The following is a 27,699-nucleotide window of genomic DNA, read 5'->3' on the forward strand; positions in this document are numbered from 1 at the left end:
TTTTGAGAGTTGATGAGTTTGTTGATGTTGCGTTAATGAGTGTGTTAGTTGATTTAGAAGTCAGTTACTTACACTAATTATGTCAGTAGTAGAATTTCAGGCGTTCTAGCCCTCACAAACACACACACACACACACACACACACACACACACACACACACACGCGCAGAAACACACATATATAGATAAGGTGGGATGTACAGAATAAAGAAGGACAGGACTGTGAGCGTTTAAAGCAGTGGGTCAAATATGTTTGTTTTATTTTATTGTCATTTATTTTAAGTGTAGAGAGTTATATTACACTTCCATCCACCCACCCCGTCACTATCTATTTTTCATACTCATTTTAGCAGAATAGTCGTTTTTAATTTTTCTTTCTATTGTCTCTGCTCTGCTCATTTTCAGCAAGGTGGCAGGGGGAGGGGTGACATCAAATAATATACGTTTCCAAGGTGCCTATAGTCTAATTTGTCTCGCATAAGTACACGATACAAATTATCTGATCAGTTCAGGTTGGTTACCACGGCATGTCCATGGCAACGGGAATGTTTCCATTTTTTTAATACTAAATAACATAGTAGTTTTGCAGGGTAGTAATCTATCAAACACCATCTTGAAGTAATAGTCACTTTACGGTTATGGTTATTGATGCGAGTACGCTAAATTTTCATTTGGAGTTTATCTTATGAATGGGACACCATTACTGAAGTTACACTGTTGTGTCAGCTGTACATTATTCTCACCAAGCAACCGTCCCGGCTCACCGTATCGTTCAGAAACCGGCAAAACCTTAACATTGCTAGCTATATATATGAATGGAATGACCCTACAAAGAATCTCGTCATAAAGCTAGCTGTGCTAAGGTGTGGGTTTTTACGTATAGCGTGTTGTTGTTTATCTATAAATAAATAAATCTACAGCTTTTTATTGACACGAGTAAAGCCAGAATTATGTTGTGTGAGATCGTATAAACACAAAAATGAATACTACCACATATTAAGACTTTAATTTAAAGATTTTTTTTAAACCCATCATATCTGATGAAATGAGCTATGTATAATAAGGCAACTGACTTGAAGGGACTTCAAGCTTCTTTACATATAACTGTTAAAGCAGACTTAAAAATTCATTGGTTTGGAACCCCTGCATTTTTTAGAAGAGATACTAAAGCACATGTTTATATAAAAAATGGACAGAAACATTACTTGTTTCCAGGTCATAAACTTAGCACATTAATACATCACATTGAGATATGCACACATACACACGCACTCGCACAAACACATTGCCATCTCACCTCTGTCCGAGTTGTTTCGGGTCTCGGGCTCAGGCATTGCGAGTATGTGAGAAAGCTTGCCGATAGCTTCCCATAGGTCGGTGGTTTTATCCGGGATAGGGACGTGTTCTTCTCTGGCCGTGAATTTTAGTCTCAAACAGCTGCATGCATATACATACACATGTAGTTGCACACATAGACCTATAATCAATGTTAAACGGGTGCTGCTACGTCGATATTGGTAACAAGGATAAAACTATTTCTTTAGACAATCAAAACATTATAAAAGAGTTAATCCAGCAATACAAAGGTAAAGATTTACATGGATCAATAACTGGAGTCACGAGAGTTCAGCATTTGCGGATCGCATATCACAAAATATTGTGATAATTTATTATTCGTTAATCAAAGCATCCAGAAAACTATATTCTGCTTTTGTGCGTGACTATGCGATTGAATAGTTTCGCAAAAACTGATTGAGCTCGACAGATACAAGAATAATGAACCCAAGATATTATAACAGCATGACACAAGCAAAACGCGATATGTATTTCTTAAAAGATGTTTTGTTACCAAACCAGGAGATCGTTCAGCCGATGTACAAGGCGTAGATAGACGGACATTTCAAGATGGATAAAAAGGTTGGACGCGAGTCCGTTATCGTCAGGAATGTAGATGACGTCATAAAAATACCAGACCTTCGAAGTGCGTTCACTGTCATGAAAGACTTGGGTATACCAACAACCCATCTGTCTCATCTAGATGAAGCAAAGAAACGAATTGCAGAATACTTTCAAAGCAAACATAAGGTTCCAATCAGCGTCCATGGTCAAGGCGAGGTAAGTAAGGACGTTTCATCTATAATGTATTCGATTTCATGAGATGGGAAAGAACGATTCAGATTTGTACAGCTTTAGTTATCGTACGAATACAAATTATCTAATCTGTATGATAGTGTTATTTAGCACGAATTAATCTAACCTGTATGACGGTGTTATTTAGTGCGAATTAATCTAACCTGTGTGATAGTGTTAGTTAGTACGAATTAAAATTATGTAACCTGTATGATAGTGTTATTTAGTACGAATTAAAATGATCTAATCCATATGATAGTATTATTTAGTTTGTATTTCTATAGTAACTTCTATATTCCTCAATTTCCCTAGTAGAAATCAAGATGGATTGACACCTGACACTACTGAACCCTCTATGAAAAGGTTTTGTAGCAATAAAATCATGCTCTTAAAATATTTAAACCCCAAACAATGTCTATTTTTAAATGTGTGTGGAGTATGTGTGCTTTATATTGATTTTATAATTGGGTTGATTCAAACGTCTCATAAAGCAATATGGATGTCAGTGATTCCATACTTTGGAGTTTGGTGTTAACTACACAATTCCATACTTTGGAGTTTGGTGTTAACTACACAATTCCAGATTTTGGAGTTTGGTGTTAACTACACAATTCCAGATTTTGGAGTTTGGTGTTAACTACACAATTCCAAACTTTGGAGTTTGGTGTTAACTACACAATTCCAGATTTTGGAGTTTGGTGTTGACTACACAATTCCAGATTTTGGAGTTTGGTTTTTACTACACAATTCCAGATTTTGGAGTTTGGTGTTAGCTACACAATTCCAGGTTTTGGAGTTTGGTGTTAACTACACAATTACATACTTTGGAGTTTGGTGTTAACTACACAATTCCATATTTTGGAGTTTGGTGTTAACTACACAATTCCAGATTTTGGAGTTTGGTGTTAACTACACAATTCCAGATTTTGGAGTTTGATGTTGACTACACAATTCCAGATTTTGGAGTTTGGTTTTTACTACACAATTCCAGATTTTGGAGTTTGGTGTTAACTACACAAGCTTCAGCTTATTCTGATGTTTTCCCGGAGACTCTAAGTTCGCGATATTGTCTCGGTTCAAGAAGATTTTAGTATACTTTGTGTGGAACTGTAGATATGAATATATTGTACACACAATAATTAGATCTTCATTTAAAAGGCAAACATGTATTAATTCTGATGTGAAATAACCAGCAAGAATTTGTATCCGTCAAAAAATATGGTATCTCCAAGCGAAAGTGTTTCTTTAAACACCGTTATATAGTCAGTGCGGTTGTTTCATGTTCAAATATTTGTGGCATAACAGGATTTGGTAACTGTCTTTGATTTTAAATTCGGTGCTATTTCACATTTAAATTCCAGATTTAGTCAAATATATCTAATTTAAATACAATTTCCTTCTCGTCTTCCGCTGCTCAAAACAAACTCGTCTTTTTCAATTTACCCTCACTATCTAATCGTTTTGCTTTTAACTGTTTTATTTTATTATCGCTGGTCGATAATAAACCTTTTATCAACTGTAAATAATCGTACGTGTAACCTTTTCTATGACGCTAAACAGCCTTTCATTACTGGTGGGACGTAAAACTACAATCTGTTTTAAATTTTTGACAGTTTGTTCAATTTTTATAAATATGGCTTGAATTGTATATTTCTTTAAATTGTGATATAGAAACACGAGGGACTCAAAAAAGCTATAGAAGAGGATAAACAAAACAGATTGAAGCTGAAACAGAAGTATTCGCAAAGCTATGAATTCTTTAAAGAGTTACCCAAACAGTTCCAGATGGATCTGAACCAAGTTTTCATGGGTAACATTTTTTTCTCTCACTTCTTTAGCTTTCCTGGCATCTATTGCAAGACAAGATCTAGCAACAAGGAAGTACAGTGGTAAAAACCAATCACCCCCAATCTGATGTAGTTGCTACCATTGACGACGCACAATTTGGTTTGTCGATTTTGCGGAAATGTTTCATTCATATATTATTATAGGTTTTTACCAAAATCACCATAAACTATCGAACAAAAATATTTCGGTGTGTAACGTCTTGTCTTTGTCAATACAATGCTGCTAAAGAAGAGGATAAACAAAACAGATTGAAGCTGAAACAGAAGTAACATGAAAAATGAAACAATTGGAACCAGGCAGGAATGTGATGGATGTTGTGTTTGTTTGTTAATAGCGCCATTGAAACTTCAATACTAGTGAAATCGCGTTCACGTAACAGTTCTTTGAACAGAACCTACGGCGCATTGGTGAATATTTAGTGTTTCAGTCGCTTCGAATTCATTCTTTTCCGACACAAATAACATCGAAATAGACTCGGGTTTTGCTAATGAAGAAATTTATCCTTTAAACCAGTCTTAAATCTTAACAATAAGCTAAACTGATCTGCTTGGAATTCTGAACAAATATTTATACTTTAAGTCTTCGTGGAGGGCAGCAACGTAAAGATTGTTTCTTTCCTCGACTGACAGTTTTCCATAACGTTTCCATTATGATAAAACTAACTGTAAAACTCGATGATCTATAGAAAGGCTTTGCATACCTGCATGCTCAGTTTGATGCGCAGAAAGTGCACGCACATCATAAATTGGTTTTAAATTGTCGGTTTGTCGCCCAGTGACGCATTGTAATGTTGACCTTTTATTGTCGTTTTTCCTATTTTGGTTAGAGACAATGCCATTTACAATTTTCCAAAACTTATTGCAACGTTGTCTCCAAGGGTATTATTGCTAATCTCGTAATTTAAAACTTTTAAATAGATGGATATATGGCTTCGAGCCCCAAGGCAACAATGTCGACAATCCAGGTGGATAATATACAAAACAAAAGTGAGGAATAACAATTTAATACCAGATCTAAATATTCAAACACCACAAGTAAATTTCCACAATTTCTCCACTCAGTCGACCTATTTTGATCTGCCAATTTCATCATCTGATGTGCAACGTGAGAGTGTTTCCATCTATCCCTGCTACTTTACTCATCTGTACTATTTTCTTTTCCTGTACTCATCTGTATTATTTTCGTTTCTTTGACTGGTACTCTAGCAGCCCTTTCATCCCTCGACTACGTCCTTCACCCTTCCACTTCCTCCACTTCCGTTCTGCCTTCAAACGTCTGCCTCAGTTATTATGTCCGGTCCCGTGACCTCAATAACAACTTCTCCCTACTTCGTTACCTTTCGGCACTCTGTCCAACACGTGTTTAATTCTCGATATAGTAACTACCAACATTACAACAATCAGACGCATTCCTTACCTTACAAATCATACATAATGTTCAAATACAAATATGCAGATACTTCACAAGGACAACATGCCTAACTCCGCATAGTTCACAACTATGCATTCAAATTCAAAATGAAAACAAGTATAAGTTCTAACATAACTCATTAATAAATCCAATAGCTCAATACGATGCACACAGCAGCAAATTACACAATTAATTCCGTTCACAGGCTAACAATCTACATAATTCAATCTTGTATACTACTAATGTTTCTACAGAACGTTCCGATAGGTAAATAACTCAAATAAGTAGGTGAGATTAACTCTGATAAAGGTGACTTCTAGTAATGGAAATCAGTATCCACATACTACAAATAAACTCACAACTCTCATTAATGTTCAACAAATTTGGGCGAAGAATTCTTACCTTTAAGAAGCTTTTCAAGTCTGAATTCCCGGTCTCCCTTTTAAGAATGACGTGCATGCGGAGTACGCCTACACGAATTCACTCCTTAACTTACTAAACCTCTGTGTTGGTCAAAATCCTGGCGAGTACAGAAGTGATCGTAGAATGACCTGTAGAATAAGGGTCTGCTTCAGACTGGAGCCCCACCTATATTTCCCTAACTCAGGGTCTCTTTCAACTGTAGCCTGTATAGTTTCACGCGTGCTTGTCAAATTTCTTTCTCAGGCGGCTAGGTCACTGCTTGGGTGTGAATAAAAAACTTTTTTCCGGTTTTACCAGTTAATTTGTTCCTTTGAAGATAACCTCCCCTTTGTTCCTTCCAGTATCAATTCAAGCCGCAATCTTGCGCAACAAAGGTCAGTCGCCAATGTCGTGGCGACATTCTCCACCCCAGGTAAGTCGTGTACATGGGGGTTGTCTTCACAACTTGACACTTACTTTACATCGAAAATAGGTCCCATTAGGAACCTGACCACAATAGAAGATAGTTTGAAGATATGCGAAAGAAACTTAAAATTAGATAGTTATACAATTCAGTTGTGGATGCAGAAATATTGTTTAGAGAGGGCTTCATCCACTAGGCAAAGAGTACATGTGATGGAATCTAGATAGGGGGCCCACGGTTATTTTGGTGGAGGGACCTTCTAATTCATACTTTAGAAAAGCTCTTTCTTGCAGTACCTGTATGAGCGTATCTAGTATATGAGCAAAACAAAAGAAAGCATTAATGTCTACTTCTGTCATAATTTGAAACTATGCAAAACACCACTCAAATCAAACTTTTCTTTACAAAGACGGACAAATTTTTTTAATGCATTCGGCAACATCATTGTAGAGAGTTTGAGTGATTGGTATTTAACGATAAGCAGTATCAAATACAGCAAAAGCATCAAAAGACTATTCATTGATGTATCTATTTTCTGCAGAAATCGATAAACAGTTCCAAGATAGACCAGCGGAACTCAGCAAAAATGAGTGCACCATTCTCATTGCAGGTATGTAGAACCGGTGTAATCCGTTTGTTGCTCCTTGACTGAAAAAAGAATAGAACGTTCTCCAGATTTCCCCGAATTGTGTGAGGTATAGCTAAAATTGTTGCTCTAATAGGGGAATAATTCAGTAGTTTAAATGTAAGAACTTAATGAGGTATGCGTTAGTCATTGAACTTAAAAGCACTAAAAAAGCACCACTGTATTCCAATAGAGGATAGCCTGTTATGTCGTGCACGGAACTATATTACTATTATTATTATTATTATTATTATTATTGTGAAATAAATCCCAAATAATCCCAAATGTCCTATCACAAATCCAAAATTATTGAATGTTCCGACTGAATTTCAATGGTTTTGAATGTCTTGATAAACCAAAATGATACAGTCTAGAATATCTTTTTGAAAGAGTTCTCGGTAATCCCAAAGTAGCGAATTAGTCCAAAATGTCAATGAGCACTTCTTAATTCCAATGAATACTTTAAATAAATAACCCGCTTCGAATTAGATCTCAGCACATTTGTAAATTAGTCCGCAAACAGATCATAAAATAGGAATGAACAATTGTTTGCAAAGCCTCTATATACACCAATACCCCTTCGACTTAAAACGTAAGAGATTGCTTAGGAAAACCGAAATTTCATTAGCTGTTGAACTCATCATCTTATTTACTATTTAAAAGCATAACAAAAATGAGGTAGGCATGAACTCAATTTGCAACCCTCAATCACAAAGCACGACAAAAGTTCGGTATGCAAAAGCTATATCTTCAGTCATGTACAAACGTCAAGCACTAAATCTAAACCCGTATTATTATTATTATTATTGCTGTTGTTATTATTCAGACGTGTTTTTTTGGATATATATATATATATATATATATATATATATATATATATATATATATATATATATATATATATATATATAATTTTATTTCAAGAGATCAAGATAGTAGATTGTGTAAGATCTGTGAATAGTTGAAGCCTTAGGTGTTTACGATAATTAATATTTATTATAAAACCTGTCGACAAGTTTGAGGGAACTTTTCATTGGCTCGTGGGGTCATGTGAGTTAGTAGAAAAATTAAGTTATTTCCCACTGGATGGGTTAGGTCAGGTGGGTTCTTTTACTATGTGGGATGTTTGCAAAATGTAACGCAGCGAGTAAGGGCAGGATGCATTTTCAACACTTATGTTGCTATATAAATAAGTACGTGGACAATGTAGTCAGTCTTGTTGTAGCATCATTATGCATGCGTATTGAATGTAGTGTTTACATCTAATTTGAGAGGAAACATTTGTTTTGATCATTCATTGGAATTCCAAAGTGTTCATTGTACTAAAATTTAATCTGGAACTATAATGAATTAGTGGAAGGATTTCTGGACAATGACATTTTCGTGCGCCAGAACTGTTCGCAGAAATTCAGTCGGAACATTCAATTCTTTTGGACTTGAATAAAACAGTCGGAACATTAAATTCTTTTGGACTTGAATACAACATTCAGAACATTAAATACCTTTGGACTTGAATAAAACAGTCGGAACATTAAGTTCTTTTGGACTTGAATACAACATTCAGAACATTAAATACCTTTGGACTTGAATAAAACAGTCGGAACATTAAATTCTTTTGGACTTGAATACAACATTCAGAACATTAAATACCTTTGGACTTGAATAAAACAGTCGGAACATTAAGTTCTTTTGGACTTGAATACAACAGTCAGAACATTAAATTCTTTTGGACTTGAATACAACAGTCAGAACATTAAATTCTTTTGGACTTGAATAAAACAGTCAGAACATCAAATTCTTTTGGACTTGAATACAACAGTCAGAACATTAAATTCTTTTGGACTTGAATACAACAGTCAGAACATTAAATTATTTTGGACTTTAATAAAACAGTCAGAACATCAAATTCTTTTGGACTTGAATAAAACAGTCGGAACATTAAGTTCTTTTGGACTTGAATACAACAGTCAGAACATTAAATTCTTTTGGACTTGAATACAACAGTCAGAACATTAAATACCTTTGGACTTGAATAAAACAGTCGGAACATTCAATTCTTTTGGACTTGAATAAAACAGTCAGAACATTCTATTCTTTTGGACTTGAATACAACAGTCAGAACATTAAATTCTTTTGGACTTGAATACAACATTCAGAACATTAAATACCTTTGGACTTGAATAAAACAGTCGGAACATTCAATTCTTTTGGACTTGAATAAAACAGTCAGAACATTCTATTCTTTTGGACTTGAATAAAACAGTCAGAACATCAAATTCTTTTGGACTTGAATACAACAGTCAGAACATTAAATTCTTTTGGACTTGAATACAACAGTCAGAACATTAAATTATTTTGGACTTTAATAAAACAGTCAGAACATCAAATTCTTTTGGACTTGAATAAAACAGTCGGAACATTAAGTTCTTTTGGACTTGAATACAACAGTCAGAACATTAAATTCTTTTGGACTTGAATACAACAGTCAGAACATTAAATACCTTTGGACTTGAATAAAACAGTCGGAACATTCAATTCTTTTGGACTTGAATAAAACAGTCAGAACATTCTATTCTTTTGGACTTGAATACAACAGTCAGAACATTAAATTCTTTTGGACTTGAATACAACAGTCAGAACATTAAATACCTTTGGACTTGAATAAAACAGTCGGAACATTCAATTCTTTTGGACTTGAATAAAACAGTCAGAACATTCTATTCTTTTGGACTTGAATACAACAGTCAGAACATTAAATTCTTTTGGACTTGAATACAACATTCAGAACATTAAATACCTTTGGACTTGAATAAAACAGTCGGAACATTCAATTCTTTTGGACTTGAATAAAACAGTCGGAACATTAAATTCTTTTGGACTTGAATAAAACAGTCAGAACATTAAATTCTTTTGGACTTGAATACAACAGTCAGAACATTAAATACCTTTGGACTTGAATAAAACAGTCGGAACATTAAATACCTTTGGACTTGAATAAAACAGTCGGAACATTCAATTCTTTTGGACTTGAATAAAACAGTCAGAACATTAAATTCTTTTGGACTTGAATAAAACAGTCAGAACATTAAATTCTTTTGGACTTGAATACAACAGTCAGAACATTAAATACCTTTGGACTTGAATAAAACAGTCGGAACATTAAATACCTTTGGACTTGAATAAAACAGTCAGAACATTAAATACCTTTGGACTTGAATAAAACAGTCGGAACATTAAATACCTTTGGACTTGAATAAAACAGTCAGAACATTAAATTCTTTTGGACTTGAATAAAACAGTCAGAACATTAAATTCTTTTGGACTTGAATACAACAGTCAGAACATTAAATACCTTTGGACTTGAATAAAACAGTCGGAACATTAAATACCTTTGGACTTGAATAAAACAGTCAGAACATTAAATTCTTTTGGACTTGAATAAAACAGTCAGAACATTAAATTCTTTTGGACTTGAATAAAACAGTCAGAACATTAAATTCTTTTGGACTTGAATACAACAGTCAGAACATTAAATACCTTTGGACTTGAATAAAACAGTCGGAACATTAAATACCTTTGGACTTGAATAAAACAGTCAGAACATTAAATTCTTTTGGACTTGAATAAAACATTCAGAACATTAAATACCTTTGGACTTGAATAAAACAGTCGGAACATTAAATACCTTTGGACTTGAATAAAACAGTCAGAACATTAAATTCTTTTGGACTTGAATAAAACAGTCAGAACATTAAATACCTTTGGACTTGAATAAAACAGTCAGAACATTAAATACCTTTGGACTTGAATAAAACAGTCGGAACATTCAATTCTTTTGGACTTGAATAAAACAGTCAGAACATTAAATTCTTTTGGACTTGAATAAAACAGTCAGAACATTAAATTCTTTTGGACTTGAATACAACAGTCAGAACATTAAATACCTTTGGACTTGAATAAAACAGTCGGAACATTAAATACCTTTGGACTTGAATAAAACAGTCAGAACATTAAATACCTTTGGACTTGAATAAAACAGTCGGAACATTAAATACCTTTGGACTTGAATAAAACAGTCAGAACATTAAATTCTTTTGGACTTGAATAAAACAGTCAGAACATTAAATTCTTTTGGACTTGAATACAACAGTCAGAACATTAAATACCTTTGGACTTGAATAAAACAGTCGGAACATTAAATACCTTTGGACTTGAATAAAACAGTCAGAACATTAAATTCTTTTGGACTTGAATAAAACAGTCAGAACATTAAATTCTTTTGGACTTGAATAAAACAGTCAGAACATTAAATTCTTTTGGACTTGAATAAAACAGTCAGAACATTAAATTCTTTTGGACTTGAATACAACAGTCAGAACATTAAATACCTTTGGACTTGAATAAAACAGTCGGAACATTAAATACCTTTGGACTTGAATAAAACAGTCAGAACATTAAATTCTTTTGGACTTGAATACAACAGTCAGAACATTAAATACCTTTGGACTTGAATAAAACAGTCGGAACATTAAATACCTTTGGACTTGAATAAAACAGTCAGAACATTAAATTCTTTTGGACTTGAATAAAACAGTCAGAACATTAAATACCTTTGGACTTGAATAAAACAGTCGGAACATTAAATACCTTTGGACTTGAATAAAACAGTCAGAACATTAAATTCTTTTGGACTTGAATAAAACAGTCAGAACATTAAATTCTTTTGGACTTGAATACAACATTCAGAACATTAAATACCTTTGGACTTGAATAAAACAGTCGGAACATTAAGTTCTTTTGGACTTGAATACAACAGTCAGAACATTAAATTCTTTTGGACTTGAATAAAACAGTCGGAACATTAAATTCTTTTGGACTTGAATACAACATTCAGAACATTAAATACCTTTGGACTTGAATAAAACAGTCGGAACATTAAGTTCTTTTGGACTTGAATACAACAGTCAGAACATTAAATTCTTTTGGACTTGAATAAAACAGTCGGAACATTAAATACCTTTGGACTTGAATACAACATTCAGAACATTAAATTCTTTTGGACTTGAATAAAACAGTCAGAACATTCTATTCTTTTGGACTTGAATACAACATTCAGAACATTAAATTCTTTTGGACTTGAATACAACAGTCAGAACATTAAATTCTTTTGGACTTGAATACAACAGTCAGAACATTAAATACCTTTGGACTTGAATAAAACAGTCGGAACATTCAATTCTTTTGGACTTGAATAAAACAGTCAGAACATTCTATTCTTTTGGACTTGAATACAACATTCAGAACATTAAATTCTTTTGGACTTGAATACAACAGTCAGAACATTAAATTCTTTTGGACTTGAATAAAACAGTCGGAACATTCAATTCTTTTGGACTTGAATAAAACAGTCAGAACATTCTATTCTTTTGGACTTGAATACAACAGTCAGAACATTAAATTCTTTTGGACTTGAATAAAACAGTCAGAACATTCTATTCTTTTGGACTTGAATACAACAGTCGGAACATTCAATTCTTTTGGACTTGAATAAAACAGTCAGAACATTCAATTATTTTGGACTTGAATACAACAGTCAGAACATTAAATTCTTTTGGACTTGAATAAAACAGTCAGAACATTCTATTCTTTTGGACTTGAATACAACAGTCAGAACATTCAATTCTTTTGGACTTGAATAAAACAGTCGGAACATTAAATTCTTTTGGACTTTAATATAACGTTTTTAGGATTATTGTGGGTTCAATTCATAATACTTACATTTTCATTTTATAACTCTGATAATGAAAATATTTGTTACGTGTTACAAAACGTGCTGGATTCGATTCTGTCTGTTACTAAGTTTATAACCATAAAGTCGTCATAGCACATAAAAGAACGATAAAAAAAGAAACCAAAAAAAAAAAAAAAGATTTGAAATTGGTAGAAGGTAAAATGTAGTCATAATTCGTACTCTTTATTCAACTCAAACAATTAACTTGTACATGTTCCCTGTATCTTTTCAATTTTTTTCTTCTTCTGGGCAGTCAATGTACATAATACAGACTATAGATTATATAGCGTTTCTATGTGCCATTGTCCACAAACGATCTGTCAATTCTCTTCATGAGTGACCATATTCTAAAGTACAATTTACAATCATTGTCAATTGTTAAGCAAACACTTTAGATTAAATATACATAACAATAGCACGTGATCTCGTGGGAAAGAATTTATGTCACAGCGAACATAGTACATGCTTTTATATATATAGGTGAAACCACCGCTGGAAAGAGCACGTTGATTAACCTTTTGCTTGGTTGTGAACTTCTCCCGACGAGTCAGCTTTCGTCTACGGCAACTATGTGTGAGATAAGATCGGACAAAAGCGGAGTAAAGGAAGCTACTGTTTATTACCGTTCCGTCCACCTAGAAAATGGGAAGAAAGGCCGAAAGGCACCGGAGCGCCTTAATATAAGCGAAAGCAAGGGGCAGGAATTATTAAATAAATATCTAAAGGAAGTAGATGACAATGGCGAATGTCCAGTTGAGCGTATAGAAGTGGTTTGGCCGTTTCCTATGTTGGAGGTATATATAAATATAAATATATACACACACACACTCAGAGAAATATAAGCTTTGCATTATCTTGTTTACAGAATAAAAGACTCTTAACAGGCACACAATGAACTTGATTTTTGGCACGGTCAATTATAACTAAAATTATTCATAACACTTAGTGATAACAAATAACAAACAATGAAAGGAAAATATACATAACACAAATAATACTATTCAGTACCCATCTCAGCAAATCGACTGTGCGATGTTTATACGTTTGATCGTTTGTGTGTGTGTGTGTGTGTGATTTGAATTTTTTACGTAGCTTTAACAATTTTTCAGTCATATCGCTACGATGTCTGCATTGTGGCAGTTTATACTGATATCTAGCACTGGCGCATCATGCCGCAGATATGTAGCATGATGTCCCACCCAGCCACATTATCCTGACACCGGGCCGACCAGTTCTAACACTAACCTCTTAATGCTGAGCGCCTAGCGAGGCAGCTGTTAGTACCATTTTTGTAAGTCTTTGGTATGACTCGGCCGGGGATCGAACCCACGACCTCCCGCATCCGAGGCGAACGCTCTCACCTTGATCGTTTTTACAGCAAGATTTATTATTTACAGCGGCAATAAATTCAATCGCACATCTTGTAACAAATATGCCTGTATGTATGTATGTATGAATGTATTTATGTATGTATGTATATAGGTAGGTAGGTAGGTATAGACGCATGCTGCTATGATTAATGTTCGTACATATTACAATCGATTACAGGTATGGTGCACAAATTTCCTGCTTCTCTGGAAGAAGTTTGATAACTAAAGCAAAATTTATGACAAATATGGTATGGAGTGACATAGACTCCAGCATTGTTTTCGTTTCTTTAAGGGACACGGACTCTAGCGTTATTTGCATTTCTTGAAGGGACATGGATTCATATTGTTTTCATGTATTTATCGACATGGACTCTAGCGTTGTTTGCATTTCTTGAAAGGACATGGACTCCAACTGTTTTCGTGTATTTAAGGTACATGGATTCTCAGCTTCTAGTACATGTTTTATACACTGACAGAACATTTCTTTGCAAAGTTTCCTATTTTCGTCATCGTCAGATCTGCATGAGCTAGTATAGGGAACGGAGATATTTGGAGAAGCAGCATTTATTAATGTATTCTGAGAGAGGGAAATTCTTATATATATATATATATATATATATATATATATATATATATATATATATATATATATATATATATATATATATATATATATATATATATATATATATATATTAGCTAAGACACTAGCATACCTTGGACTAGGATGTGATGAAGTATCAATCATTGGAACACATCACCAAATCTCTGCAACTGTGCCCATACATGGAAACATACATGGAACAGTACAGACTGAGAGAAACGGACATGGGACAGTACAGACTGAGAGAAACGGACATGGGACAGTACAAACTGAGAGAAACGGACATGGGACAGTACAGACTGAAGAAACGGACATGGGGCAGTACAGACTGAGAGCCGATTAGATTCTGGAATAATGTGGATCTTTCCACTGACTTATGAACACTATATGCTCGTAGCTTTTAGAACACATCTGGTTTTATTAGATAAGCTTTCATTCCGCAATGGAGAAAAAGATCAATGCGAAAAATCCATATTTCGACGGAAATTACTGAATGCAAGTAACATATTAATGTTAATGTACATCCATCTGTTTATAAGCATGCTATGCTTTCATAAACACTTTCCATCAGTGTTTCACGCAAAAGTTAGTCATCTTTCAGGGATATCTCCTTTAGGTCATAATGCTACTTTCCTGTAGAATGACCATTACGCCGATATTTTAGTCTATGTTTTTCCTATTTCTCCATTTCTATAGTTTCTCCTAGCTTGTCGTTCACATTTAGGACTTATTATCTTTCTTTCAGCACATTGTATCTATTTCATGGCGTTTAAATTGATCCTGAAAATGAAAGGCTGTTTTACTTTACTTTATATTAGTGTATGCTGTCATGAGAAAGACTTTTTCTTAAAGTTTTTTATTAATGAAATTTACTAGGATGGTATCGTCATTGTGGACACTCCTGGAATCGGTGGAGCGGGCAAAATGATGAAATACATCAGCAAATACTTGGAAAAGTCCTTTGGCTCGATTTACGTCATAAATAGCACTAATGCGGGGGGTGTTTCGAAAGGAAGGGTAAATCTCTCTCTCTCTCTCTCTCTCTCTCTCTCTCTCTATCTATCTATCTATCTATCTATCTATCTATCTATCTATCTATATATATATATATATATATATATATATATATATATATATATATATATATATATATATACAGTGTATATAATGTTTGTATGTATATGTGCGCGTGTGTGTGTGCCTTTGTGTGTGTGTGTGTGTGTGCAAAAATGTAACAGACTGACAATGAATAGTTGTAAACCAGCCAGTTATAATTTAGTTTCGCACGATTCTTCGTTCTCAGTTTGTTGCGAGCTCACACGCACACGCACACGCATATGCTGATTTTGAATACCATTATGTCTATTGAACAATCGAGATACCCATGATGCTTAAGAACAGAAAGTTTATACACCTTTCTGTACATCTTTGGAGGAACATCACGTTGAGTAATATATACCCGATAAACACCTGGACAGGTGGCGTGAAATTGTTTAGATAATCCAATCTTGAACATTACAAGAGTACATTTAACCATCTCTACCCCTGGGGGATATAAAATATGCCATGTGATATGTCAGATGTAAAGTCACCATGGCGTATTTCTCTTTCTTCATCATCATCATCTTCTTCTTCTTCTTATTATTATTATTATTATTATTATTATTATTATTATTATTATTATTATTATTATTTCACTCCAAGCTGCAAGACTTTCTTCGGACTGTGGTCACATCTGCTGGTGAGGATTTTAACCCAGAGGCTGCACTGTTCGTGGTAAACAAATGGGACCAAATTCCTGAAAATGACCGTCCTGCTCTACAGGATTTCATATGGAAAAAACTTAGCAGCTTATACCCGGGATTAAAAGAAGACCAGCTCTGTTATATCTCACTGACAGAAGTAAGAGAAAGAAAGAAAATTATAATTCTCATATATATATATATATATATATATATATATATATATATATATATATATATATATATATATATATGCAGGCATATATGCTCACAAACCTACCTACATACTTTGTGCAGTTTAATGTTGGTCGCTCCTTGAATTCACTTAGTAGGGAAAGTACAGATTGTAATACCAGGCCCTGTTTGAACTGGATCGTTGAGGTACAGTAGCTAGTGAAGCGCGTAAGTAATTCATTTTGAAGACACCTTTTGAAAAGCGAACTGTATCTGTTTGAGTGGCTATTATTATGTAGGTGTTGGTTTGCCAGGTTCTGCATGTTTGCAACGTATATAGTTATTGATACAAAATCATATGCAATTTTAACATTTAAAAATGCGGCATGCATTCATCCATCCATCCGAATCCATCCATCCATCCATCCATCCATCCATAGATGTATACATACATACGCACGCGAGCACGCACACATGCTACTTTCATATGCAATAAATTCTATCTCTTTTGTTTGAATGAACATTTTACCGTTTTACCTTTAACCTGCGTATTGATGCATTTATGTTGTGTGTTTCCTGGGGAAAGGGTCCTCCTTCCAATGCTTTTCCGCTGGCCCTCCGTCTTTTATTATTTGTACTGGTCCGAAAATGCCATGTAAGAAAATTGGTAGAGTCTCCTTACAACAATGCATCCTGAAACTTAATACTATCAGCCATGGCATAAGTCTTGAAGTTTCGATCGCATACATTTTAGCAAACCCTTCCACTGATGACATTGTAAATAACGTCACTGCCTGCATAGACCCATTGATACCAGAATCAGCTTTGTTTCGTAATGTCATTTTAGCGTTGAACTGGACAAAAAAGAATTCGGCAGTTAACATTGGAGGGATATATCCGCCTGTAAAGATTTGAAACTTATACATTGGGGTGTTTTAACATTTTTGTGAATATCATGGAAAATGAGATCAGAAGAAGAGCAGATATCCTGTAAGATTGTTGCAGAAATCAGTTCCTCGTTGCAGTGAAATGCCATGGAAATTAGGAGCGCAGTCTTGTGGTATTTGCTATATCAATGCAACCAAAAGGCTTGTGGTGTTAAGTTGCTAAATGTTTCTTCGTAAATAAATATTACATATTTCGTTACGTGGCGTCCTCTGAGCTTCTCTTCAAATAGGAAATATAACAATGGCTGAATTGGAATACGAATCTGTGTCTATCCACATTGGTACAAAGGTGATACCAGAATAGACTGAATTATCCTAAAATCCTGAAGAACTCAGGGATGCCACGAGCTATTAACACTTTTATTCGTTAAAAGTTGCTGAAAATACCTTTAATTTAAAAATGTCGGTTTGGACGTTTTTGTAGAAATGTCATGGAATGAATTAGCTGCTATTTAATACATTTTCGTTTGTTTGACAAAAAAAAAACTGTAGGACACAATACCCCCACGAATTCTTATATGTTATTAACATAAGTGTTTACCTTGTTTCACAGGCAGCTCAAGCTATCGAATATGGCACACAGACAGCTGACCACAAGAAGCTGTCTTCGGCCATCTCCATTTTGTTACACGACAGCCTTAGGAGCAGGCTCAATAGTCACTACAGGTAAAAATATCGGGCTTGTGCTCAGTTCTTGTAACACAGCATAACGTAATGTACATATATATGTGATTAAAAGCAAATCAAACAAACTGACGCACATATGATGTTCTTTCAGCCTTGCAATTCAAAGGCAGAAACCAAAATGCTTAGAAAATCACACCAACACGTTTTGTTCCGAATCGTTCCAAATCCATACAGTGGACATCTAGGTTCCATTATTAGCTTGTCCTGAATAGTTAGGCGATGTGGTGTGACTATGTTTCTAGCTTTGAAAACACTATTTTTAACATGAAAATGACGTAGGTCGAGAATGTATAATAATTGGGGTATTTGTTTCTAGCTCACTGATTATACTACATTGAGCACCAAGCCACATTTTCTGAGTTCTGTTAGTTTTATATAAAATTTATTTTTGTATTTCGCAACTGTTCAGTTGTATTGTGTCCAGTATCTTAAGTATTCAGTAACATAGTTTATTCACCATATATGTCATAAATTATGCTAGTTTTTTCTTTTATACTACAGATGGATATCAGCCATGTTGAAGCGTTCCGCATATTCGCTTAAAGTATCGCGAGTACTCGCCTCCAAAAACAAAGACAAGGTGCAAGAGAAGTTCGAAGCCATCCAGAAGCAGATGAATCTAATAGAGAAAAATGCCGACGAATCGTTGGCCAATCTGAAGAGAAACATGGATACAGAGGTTGACCTAATTTGCAAAAAAGTAGAGGATGCGTTGAAATCTCAAGAACTTCAGGTTCGATTTTGCAATATTCCTCACAAATCAGCTTTAAAATAAGCAAAGCAGCATTTTGCAAAGTTTCCATAAATTGATTATTGTTTCATATTATGTTCCAACCAGCCAGCTAGCTATTTACAGAAACCTCCCATAAAAGTTATTTCCTGTGAAAACCACCTCTCAAGCTATCTGACTATTCCAAACGCAGTTGTTTGAGTACATTTAATACCTATTATAAAAGCCAAGAGATAAACTACATTAACGAAGCAGTTGAAAAGTTATTAATCTTATTAGAAGATTATTGGACAATTTAAGTTCTATTTCTGATCTTTCCTAATATAATAATATTCTACAGAAATTATGTTGTATTTGTTGTGTAATCATTTTCAAACACGAATTAATACAAAAAGATTGAATGTGAATATTTCGTGTGAATGTGGCGCTTAATATGTTCTTATTGGAATATTGTACGTTACTAAAACATGAAGCAATTGCAACTTTTTTAGAAAGAGCTATTCAACTGGACACCGGAAGAATGTCCAACTACCAAGGACAACAGGAAGCTGCGTAAAGAACTAGAGGACAAATCAGCACAGAAGGTAGCCGCCGTTCTAACAAAATGGGAGAAAAGCAATAACATTGTGGACGACATAAAGAACAAAATCATTCGTGTATTCAAGCGAGACTTTGAGTTGATGGAAGATCAAATAACCAAATGTGAAGGTATGTACAGATTGCAAAGGTTCACTATCGAACGTATAAAATGAGTTGTTTACCTCGACCAACATTTGTTCCTCTTTTATTGGCAAATTAAATTTGTAATGCTATTCAATGTGCGTGTGCAAATGTGCGTACTGGCTGTGTGCGACATACAAGATGTATATCCTTATGATCGTTATAAAGGAATATGGCGAATAACAATCCTTTCAAGTGTACTGGATCCAACAAGAGATCACGTGTGTCAGGGATTAATTAAGATTAATGCAATAAACTGACATGGAACAGTGCAAAACTAGTATCTAATTAGCTTGAGCGCTTTCGACTCTTTAATGAGTCTTTTTCAAAGGCAAATACAAAACATAGACAAGACAAACAAATAAAACATAAAAACGGCTATGTTTGCGAAACTTTACATGGCTGTTTTTACAGGAAATAAACCTTTAACTTTATTATGTTTTAACTAGTTTATATTCATTATTTAAGCAGACAGAAAAAAACGAACTAAAAAATTATAAAAGCAAGATACTGTTAGTATTTTTCTATATCGTCTCCTGTCTGACCCTTCACATTGTAAAAGACTATATTGCACTGTAGGAGCCTTATTGGATGGCGAAAATAGAGTGATCACTGATCTTCACAAGTCCATTAAGAAGCAGGCTCCGGTAAAATACCTGTTCAAGAAAGCTAAAACGAGTACTGAGGACGAGGACCTATCGTCTGTGAAGGGATTGGGTGCTGTAGTGTGCAGCGCAGGACGTATAGATCTGTCATCAACGAGCAGAGAGGTCAAGGCCTTAGTTAAAAATTCCAGAATTTCTCCTGAGACGAAAATCTGCGAGGCCATGGGACTCTTTATAGCCAGCATTTTCGAGAACAAGGAACTGAAAGCGAAAGTGCATAGATACTTCAGCAAATTCATGAAGGGGATAGACACCATAGCAAGGATGATAAATGACTTTCTCAAAGCAGACAGACAAATGATAAAGAACCTCACGCAGGAGATGCAGGAATACGACCAGAATTTAAACGATGTCTTCCCTACATTGATACCAAAATGTTACAAGCTGCAGGGGGAACTTGATATTTTCTTTGTAAATTACATCATGAAGTTTGATTACAAATTGGAAGATTTATCCTGGAACATGGATCAGGCTCCCATTGGAAGTGGAAGCTTCGCTGACGTTTACTTAGCGCATATTAAAGGCGGGAAAAGAGCCGACGGGCGTGCGCTGCCTGTAGCTCTGAAGGTTTGTAGAGATCCATTGAAGGAAAGCACAGTAACAGACATTCTTCTAGAGGATCGCACACTCAGGTAGATGGCGTGTCTTAATTTCTTGCAAGATTTACTTCTCGAAATTGATATTCATCTTCTTGTATCAATCATTCATGTTGTTTGTTTCCTTTCGTCCATATTTATGATTGATTTGGTACTCTCTTCTTCATAACCATTAATTCAGATTATATCGACTAATTTCTAATGTTGTCGGGCTTATTTTGTTTTGTGTTCCTACATATGACCTTCTGATGTTATTTGTTTTCCTTGAACTCAGTCTTTTATTTCATGTTATCTAGAATGTCATTTGTTTATTATGTTGTTCAAGAACGCCTAACATTCGTTCTTTGAAAGTCTGAAAGATAATGTGGCAATCGCGATTTAATTTGTTATGCATCTTTCCAGCGATGATGCTCGGTCAAAAACAAATGATTTAAACTCGCTCAAGTTGTGATACTTAGAACTTAGTAAATGGCATTAAAATGAAAATATGCCACCAGTCTACCCTGCATGTTGTTGCTTTTATTATTTTCGTTACATAATATGGCTCAAATTTAATACCATTAATACTGTCTAATATTGTCTAATACTGTCTAATACTGTCTAATACCTGACAGGGACCTCGACCATCAACACATTGTCAAATATTATGGTGCAACCTTCAAGTACCGGAATATGGAAAAGAAAAAGGACGTGCAGTGGATTATGATCCTGGAAATGTGTAAGGATACCTTGAAAAACATTTTTATTGGTCCGGAAGTTGAGAACCCTGGGAAAATGCCCAGTGGCTCAGGACAACAGATGCGTGCGATGAAATTCATGGCGTCTTATGCTATCCAAATCTGCAATGGCCTCAAGTACCTGCATGACAAAGGTTTTGTCCATAGAGACGTAAAGTTGGATAATATTTTGGTTCGTATAACATCACTTTACTGGAATCTTAATTCTACTAAAAGAGTCCCAAAAAGATGGTTTTTTTTTCCCGTTGTTAATGTTAAATAAACTAAACCAGTAGAAAATCACTGTATATTGGTTTGAATCCGCAAGCCCTGTGGTATATAACAAAATAATTCCTCATTCTAAATTACATGACATTACTGGAGTTTCTCTTTCAAACTCTGTCTTGAACACTTACCACTGTCGCATGATTAGGTTTATATTGTCCTTCAAAGTATGTTTCTAAATCTTCTTAGTACATTTTTATACCGTATTTGCTAGAAATTGTGAAAGCTAACTTTGCAAACAAATCAAGTCTCAAAGATACGTGAACTTATTTTCCCACACGTGAAATTGATGCCAAGAATAACTTTTAATGCGTCCGCTAGTTCTCGAGACATCTCATTGATGAAGGTGGTTTGCACAGTTGCAAGTAATGTTAAATGCAATTATATTTAAATGAAAACAAAGCAAACCTCGATCAAAAAGCATTAACAAAAAAGAGCCTGGTCCAAATGAAGGATGTAAAAAAATATGTTTTGCATATTATTATTTTCCAAGTTTGATCACGCCATCATCTGATTTGATTGATACATATTGATATATTGTGTATTTTAAATGTGATTATTTACAATAAAGTATGCCCTTGTTGAACACACACGCACGCACACACTGACAATACAGAGATTTAAAGCTTGGTTTATACACTTACATGATAAATTTCTGGGAGTTAGGTAAAATATTTTGAGTTTCGTTAATTTATACCTCCATGCAGTTATAGTCTTCGTAACCAATTCCATCTTTCATGAAAGATCAAATATTGCCATTCTAGGTCGGAGAAAACAATGTCGTTAAACTGACCGACGTAGGCCTCGCCAAGCCAATGGTGGATATCGCACACAGCGTTGTAGGTTCCCCGGTGTACATGGCTCCGCAGGTTCTGCTTCAGTCAGATAATAACTACGACAGCAAGGCCGACATTTACAGTCTCGCTATAGTTTTGTGGGAGATGTGGTATGGCATGGATGCCGCTGAGCATATTCAACAGCAGCTTTTCAAAAGTTTGGAAGACTCTGTCAAGAAGGGGCTACGACCTTCCATGACGCAGGTAGCCAAGCCCCCCGAAAACTGGGCAGCTTTGATTAAAGCCTCTTGGGAGTATGAAGCCTACAAGAGACCGGATATTACCGAGCATATCCGATTTTTTGATGACTTCCTGCGTAAGAACTAGACTCTCATTAAAACTGCGTAATGTATAAGTCACTTTTAAAATATGAATCTTTGAGACTTTTCCTTGAGTACGGCATGCTTCTGGTCATAACAATTTTCAGAAATTTCCAGTAAACAGCCTTGTAGCGTGATGAAAATAATATTTTGACAATGGTTGTGAACGTTTAACACGTAATAAAGATTATTAGAGTATTTATTCAGGGAAACCCTGGATTAATTTTGGGAAGATGACAACGTTGCCCATTAAGGTGAAATGTGTGTTGTCAGTGATTCGTTTAGTATTGGGGCAAATGGTTGCCTTTTCGGCATAATAATTTATGAAAATTTAAATACATTTATTATTCGATACGTAAATGTGTGAGTGACAAGCAAGACAATGATCCAGGTCAATTCAGAGGCTTTGGTTTAATTTAGTTTAATACTATGCATTCAAAAGACATGATGAGTAAGTATACTGCTATCATCCTTTTAAGCACCGAACATGTATATGTCAGCTAAAGCTCATACAAGTATTCTGTGTAGTAATGCAGATATGATCATAAGAGTCATACACGGGATTATTTCATTGAACGCCCTTGATTTGTCCACTCGGACCTTGAATTCGATTCATTGTTACTGCATAAAGTGAAACTTATTGGCAGATATATGAACAACATGCTTACAATTATGACATTTTCATCATATCTATTGTTTAAAAGTCACCGACTGTATTATATATATATATATATATATATATATATATATATATATATATATATATATATATATATATATATATATATATATATATATATATTATGAATGATGTATGTGCACGGATGAATATCACAACTTTATATGAATATGCAATGTGTGAATTTAATAATTTTTATATAAACATGTATGAAGAATCTAGCAATTTTTATAGATCGATAGATCGAGAGCTCGATCGAGATAGGTAGAGAGGTAACTCTATATAGCATAGAAATATTATCAAGTATTGTTTTCCCATACAATGCTAATGGTTAGTGTTTTGATGAACGAGACCTAGAACACATTCAATTCGCCCACTAGAAATCCATCTATCTTCAAACCATGTTTTTTCTAAATAAAATTAAGTTCAATAATTAATTTATGTCAGTATTTGATATAAATCATATTATATTTGATCACTTCGCGTAGAAATATTCAGTATCAAATGCTTAGCATATAAACATAATATATACAATATGCTGGTAATTCTGAAATATTGTGGACACAAGTATTATTGCTAACACACTGATGTACATCTCAGAGAGGCCAAAATGTCACATACATTTTGGAGAAGTATTCTTAAAAAAAGGTATCACATGTAACGAATACGTTCGAATTAATCATCTTCTAAATCAAGTAAACTTCATTAACAATGCAAAAACTACAAGAAAATGCTAGCTTATCATGTTGGAGACCAATAGTTTTCCTAACTCTGGGCTGAAATTTGGAAAAGGTTTTAAACATTTCCAAAGGAATTATGTTTCGTTCTCACATATGATGTAGTTAGTTTTCTTTACTGCTAAGAATATGTAATAAATACAAAACCTATTTGCGTTAACATTGCATGGACAAGCATTTATTTTGCTTTAGTACCAATGAAGTCAGTAATGTTTTAGCTATCAGTTTAATTGAAGCCAGTTGCATGATTATAGTTATCAGTCTAATTGAAGTCAGTTGTATGGTTGTAGTTATCATTCTAACTGAAGTCAGTTATACAATTAAATTTATCAGTCTAATTGAAGTCAGTTACATGATTATATATAAATATCAGTCTGTTTGAATCCATTTACATGATTATAATTATCTAACCGATGTCAGTTATATGATTACAGTTATCAGTCTATTTGAAGTCAGTTATATGATTGTAGTTATCAGTCTAATTGAAGTCAGTTATATGATTGTAGTTATCAGTCTAATTGAAGTCAGTTATATGATTATAGTTATCAGTCTAATTGAAGTCAGTTAAATGATTGTGGTTGTTACTCTAATTGAAATCAGTTATACAATTACAGTTATCAGTCTATATGAAGTCAGTTATATGATTATATATAAATATCAGTTTAATTGAAGCCGTTTACATGATTATAAATATCTAACCAATGTCAGTAATATGATTACAGTTATCAGTGTATTTGAAGTCAGTTATATGATTATATATAAATATCAGTCTATTTGAAGTCAGTTATATGATTGTAGTTTTATCAGTCTATTTGAAGTCAGTTTTATGATTGTAGGTATCTGTCTAATTGAAGTCAGCTATATGATTGTAGATGTCAGTCTAATTAAGTCAGTTTTATGATTGTAGTTATCTGTCTAATTGAAGTCAGCTATATGATTGTAGATGTCAGTCTAATTAAGTCATCTATATGATTGTAGATGTCAGTCTAATTAAGTCAGTTTATGTTTATAGCCAGTGTCATAAATTATTACAAAAGTTTTATATTTATATATAAGAAGAAAGAGAACCAAGTGAACGTTTGTAATAAGGTGTATTTCTTATCATTTATTGTCCGAACTTGTGTCAAGTGGGTATCCTATTTAACAATATAATCTTAAATCAGAAATTAGCATTTTATTTATTGTGTAAGTGTTGGAACATATTGTCGGTTTAAGTTGATGAAAAAGTTTAATGCTGTATTTCATGTCCAGCGCCTGTCTTGCATATATATATATATATATATATATATATATATATATATATATATATATATATATATATATATATATATATATATATATATATATATATATATATATATATATATATATATATATATATATATATATATATATATATATATATATATGAATGTAATTGTATAGCATTTCTTCTATTTCTGAGATTATGCCACATAGGGTGAATGAGGCACATCTTAATTTTCTGTGATAATATTATTTATTTTCGCACCTGGCCCTATTTTTCGTACGCGGTTGAAAGTATATTAGCAGCATTAGATTAAACCTGAGGGACAAACGATACCTCCGTCTTACACTGAAAATAATGCACTGGGGCAAACATGAACTTAATATCAAGCCACCATTTCCTAATATCTAATACTTCAAGATGCAATAGTCTGCACTCTTACTGAAATGCACACTGCGTGTTACGTTTGATACAAGCTGTCTGTCAGTGTTTAAAGCATGATAGTTGTTGTTGTTGAGTTTAATTATAGTGGCGTGCGCACAATTGTGCATGTGCCACCTTTTACTGACTGCACTGCAGCCTGCTAGTTGTTCCTGGGGAAGGGGATGGTGCCACCTCCCCCAGGCTTTTATGGATTCAAGGAATCCTGATAGTTTGGCCTCAGTCTGTGGGTCCATAAAGGTCCCTACAGTTGAATGGTTGGCTGTCATTTGTGGGAAGGAGAGCTCGGGAACGGTCCTGCTTGCTTTACATCGCTGGTTTCTTGTTGCATTTGCCTGGTGTTTCTTGCGATTTTTTTTTCTCGATTTTTTAAATATTTTTTTCTTCTTTAAAATGTTCTAAAAGGAGGGGGGATGTTCTATGCTGTTTATAGAGGTTCTTAGTAGATATCATGTATGAAGAGAGATTTTCAAGGTTATTATGGTATTACTAGTCGAGGTGTTTAGGGTGTGTTTCCTACGTTATGTTATTTATAAGTTTTTAGATATTACCTCTTTAAGTTATTTATTAATTAATGTTTTTAGAGATTGAATATTATTTATACTTTATTTAGCAAGAGACCGGAGTCCTAGCCGATTACACGGTTCGTTAAGGACATCTAGGACCGGAATCCTAGCTGATTACTCGGTTCGTTAAGGACATCTAGGACATCCGATTTTGCGGTTTCCTTAGTTTTTTTTATAGGTGCTTCGTAAGTGAATTATTTATTAATGCTTTTATAAAATTGAATGATATGTTATGGGTTTTTATGTGGTGGCTTCTAAATTTATTTAGCTAGTTACTGGGTCTTTTGGTTTTGTGGGGATAGTAATTATATTGTTCCTAAGTCCTGCTGAGTCTATGAATTGATTTATATTTTTATAAACTGATTGTTTATTTTTATTAGAGTCATGATGGTAGTAATTTGGAATGTAATATATTCGGGTTGTCGGTCCTGAAACTGAAATGAATATAAAGGGTATCAACAAGTTCTTGGAGTGGAGATAAGGAAATATTTGACGAGTGAAGTGGAAACTTGAATTGGCATGAGTGGTAAGATTCTCGCGAACAAACCCCTTTTATCCAATTAAAGAACGTAGGTTTTGTTTCCATTATTTATTTTTAAATGCTAAACCCCTTTGAAAGCACTGTATATTTCTCTCCATCTGCGGCAGTGCTATTAGCGGCAGCAATACGACATTGATAAAAAGAAGTTCCGAAATTTTGGAATAATTTTAGAACAGCGACTGTCTGCTAATTTAGCCAAGCACATATAATGAATACAAATGTGTATTTCGTGAAATAAAACTGATTTCATATGAGAATAGACTTTTGTTTTCGTTAGAACATGTCCATGATGTGAGTCCTATAGAAACATTAGAGAATGGTTCGACATGTATGTTGAGTCACTGACAACTTGTGTGATAAATGTGAAAAACTAATTATATAAAGTTAACATCTGAAACCAAAGTATTGTTGTCTAAGGTTCATTTTTAGACATGACGCAATGATTACAAAAGTATACATTATAACTTT

General features: G+C 34.1%; 1 protein-coding gene across 3 annotated transcripts in view; it reads left to right on the plus strand.

Annotated features, from left to right (window-relative positions):
- LOC149804103 (uncharacterized) overlaps positions 1-27,488 on the plus strand; it is a 37,353-nt gene extending 9,865 nt beyond the window's left edge. The window contains exons 2-14 of one of the 3 annotated variants that reach the window (XR_016420302.1): positions 1,857-2,114; positions 3,801-3,939; positions 6,755-6,823; positions 13,110-13,423; positions 15,480-15,620; positions 16,308-16,505; positions 18,020-18,132; positions 18,655-18,886; positions 19,375-19,591; positions 20,183-20,900; positions 21,479-21,773; positions 22,630-25,273; positions 25,345-27,488. Coding sequence is in view for 2 of the 3 variants with exons in the window: in XM_089954069.1 (XP_089810195.1) it covers positions 1,905-2,114; positions 3,801-3,939; positions 6,755-6,823; positions 13,110-13,423; positions 15,480-15,620; positions 16,308-16,505; positions 18,020-18,132; positions 18,655-18,886; positions 19,375-19,591; positions 20,183-20,900; positions 21,479-21,773; positions 22,630-23,028 (3,045 nt within the window). In the remaining variant the exon portion in view is untranslated. Of the gene's footprint in view, positions 1-634; positions 2,115-3,800; positions 3,940-6,754; positions 6,824-13,109; positions 13,424-15,479; positions 15,621-16,307; positions 16,506-18,019; positions 18,133-18,654; positions 18,887-19,374; positions 19,592-20,182; positions 20,901-21,478; positions 21,774-22,629 lie in introns of those variants that run through there. The other 2 variants (XM_089954069.1, XM_089954070.1) reach the window with 2 other exon arrangements.
- The last annotated feature ends 211 nt before the right edge of the window (positions 27,489-27,699 follow it).

Source organism: Sinohyriopsis cumingii, chromosome 3 (genome assembly GCF_028554795.1).
Source record: "Sinohyriopsis cumingii isolate HCF-2022 chromosome 3, ASM2855479v2, whole genome shotgun sequence".
NCBI classification, from domain to species: Eukaryota; Metazoa; Mollusca; class Bivalvia; order Unionida; family Unionidae; genus Sinohyriopsis; species Sinohyriopsis cumingii.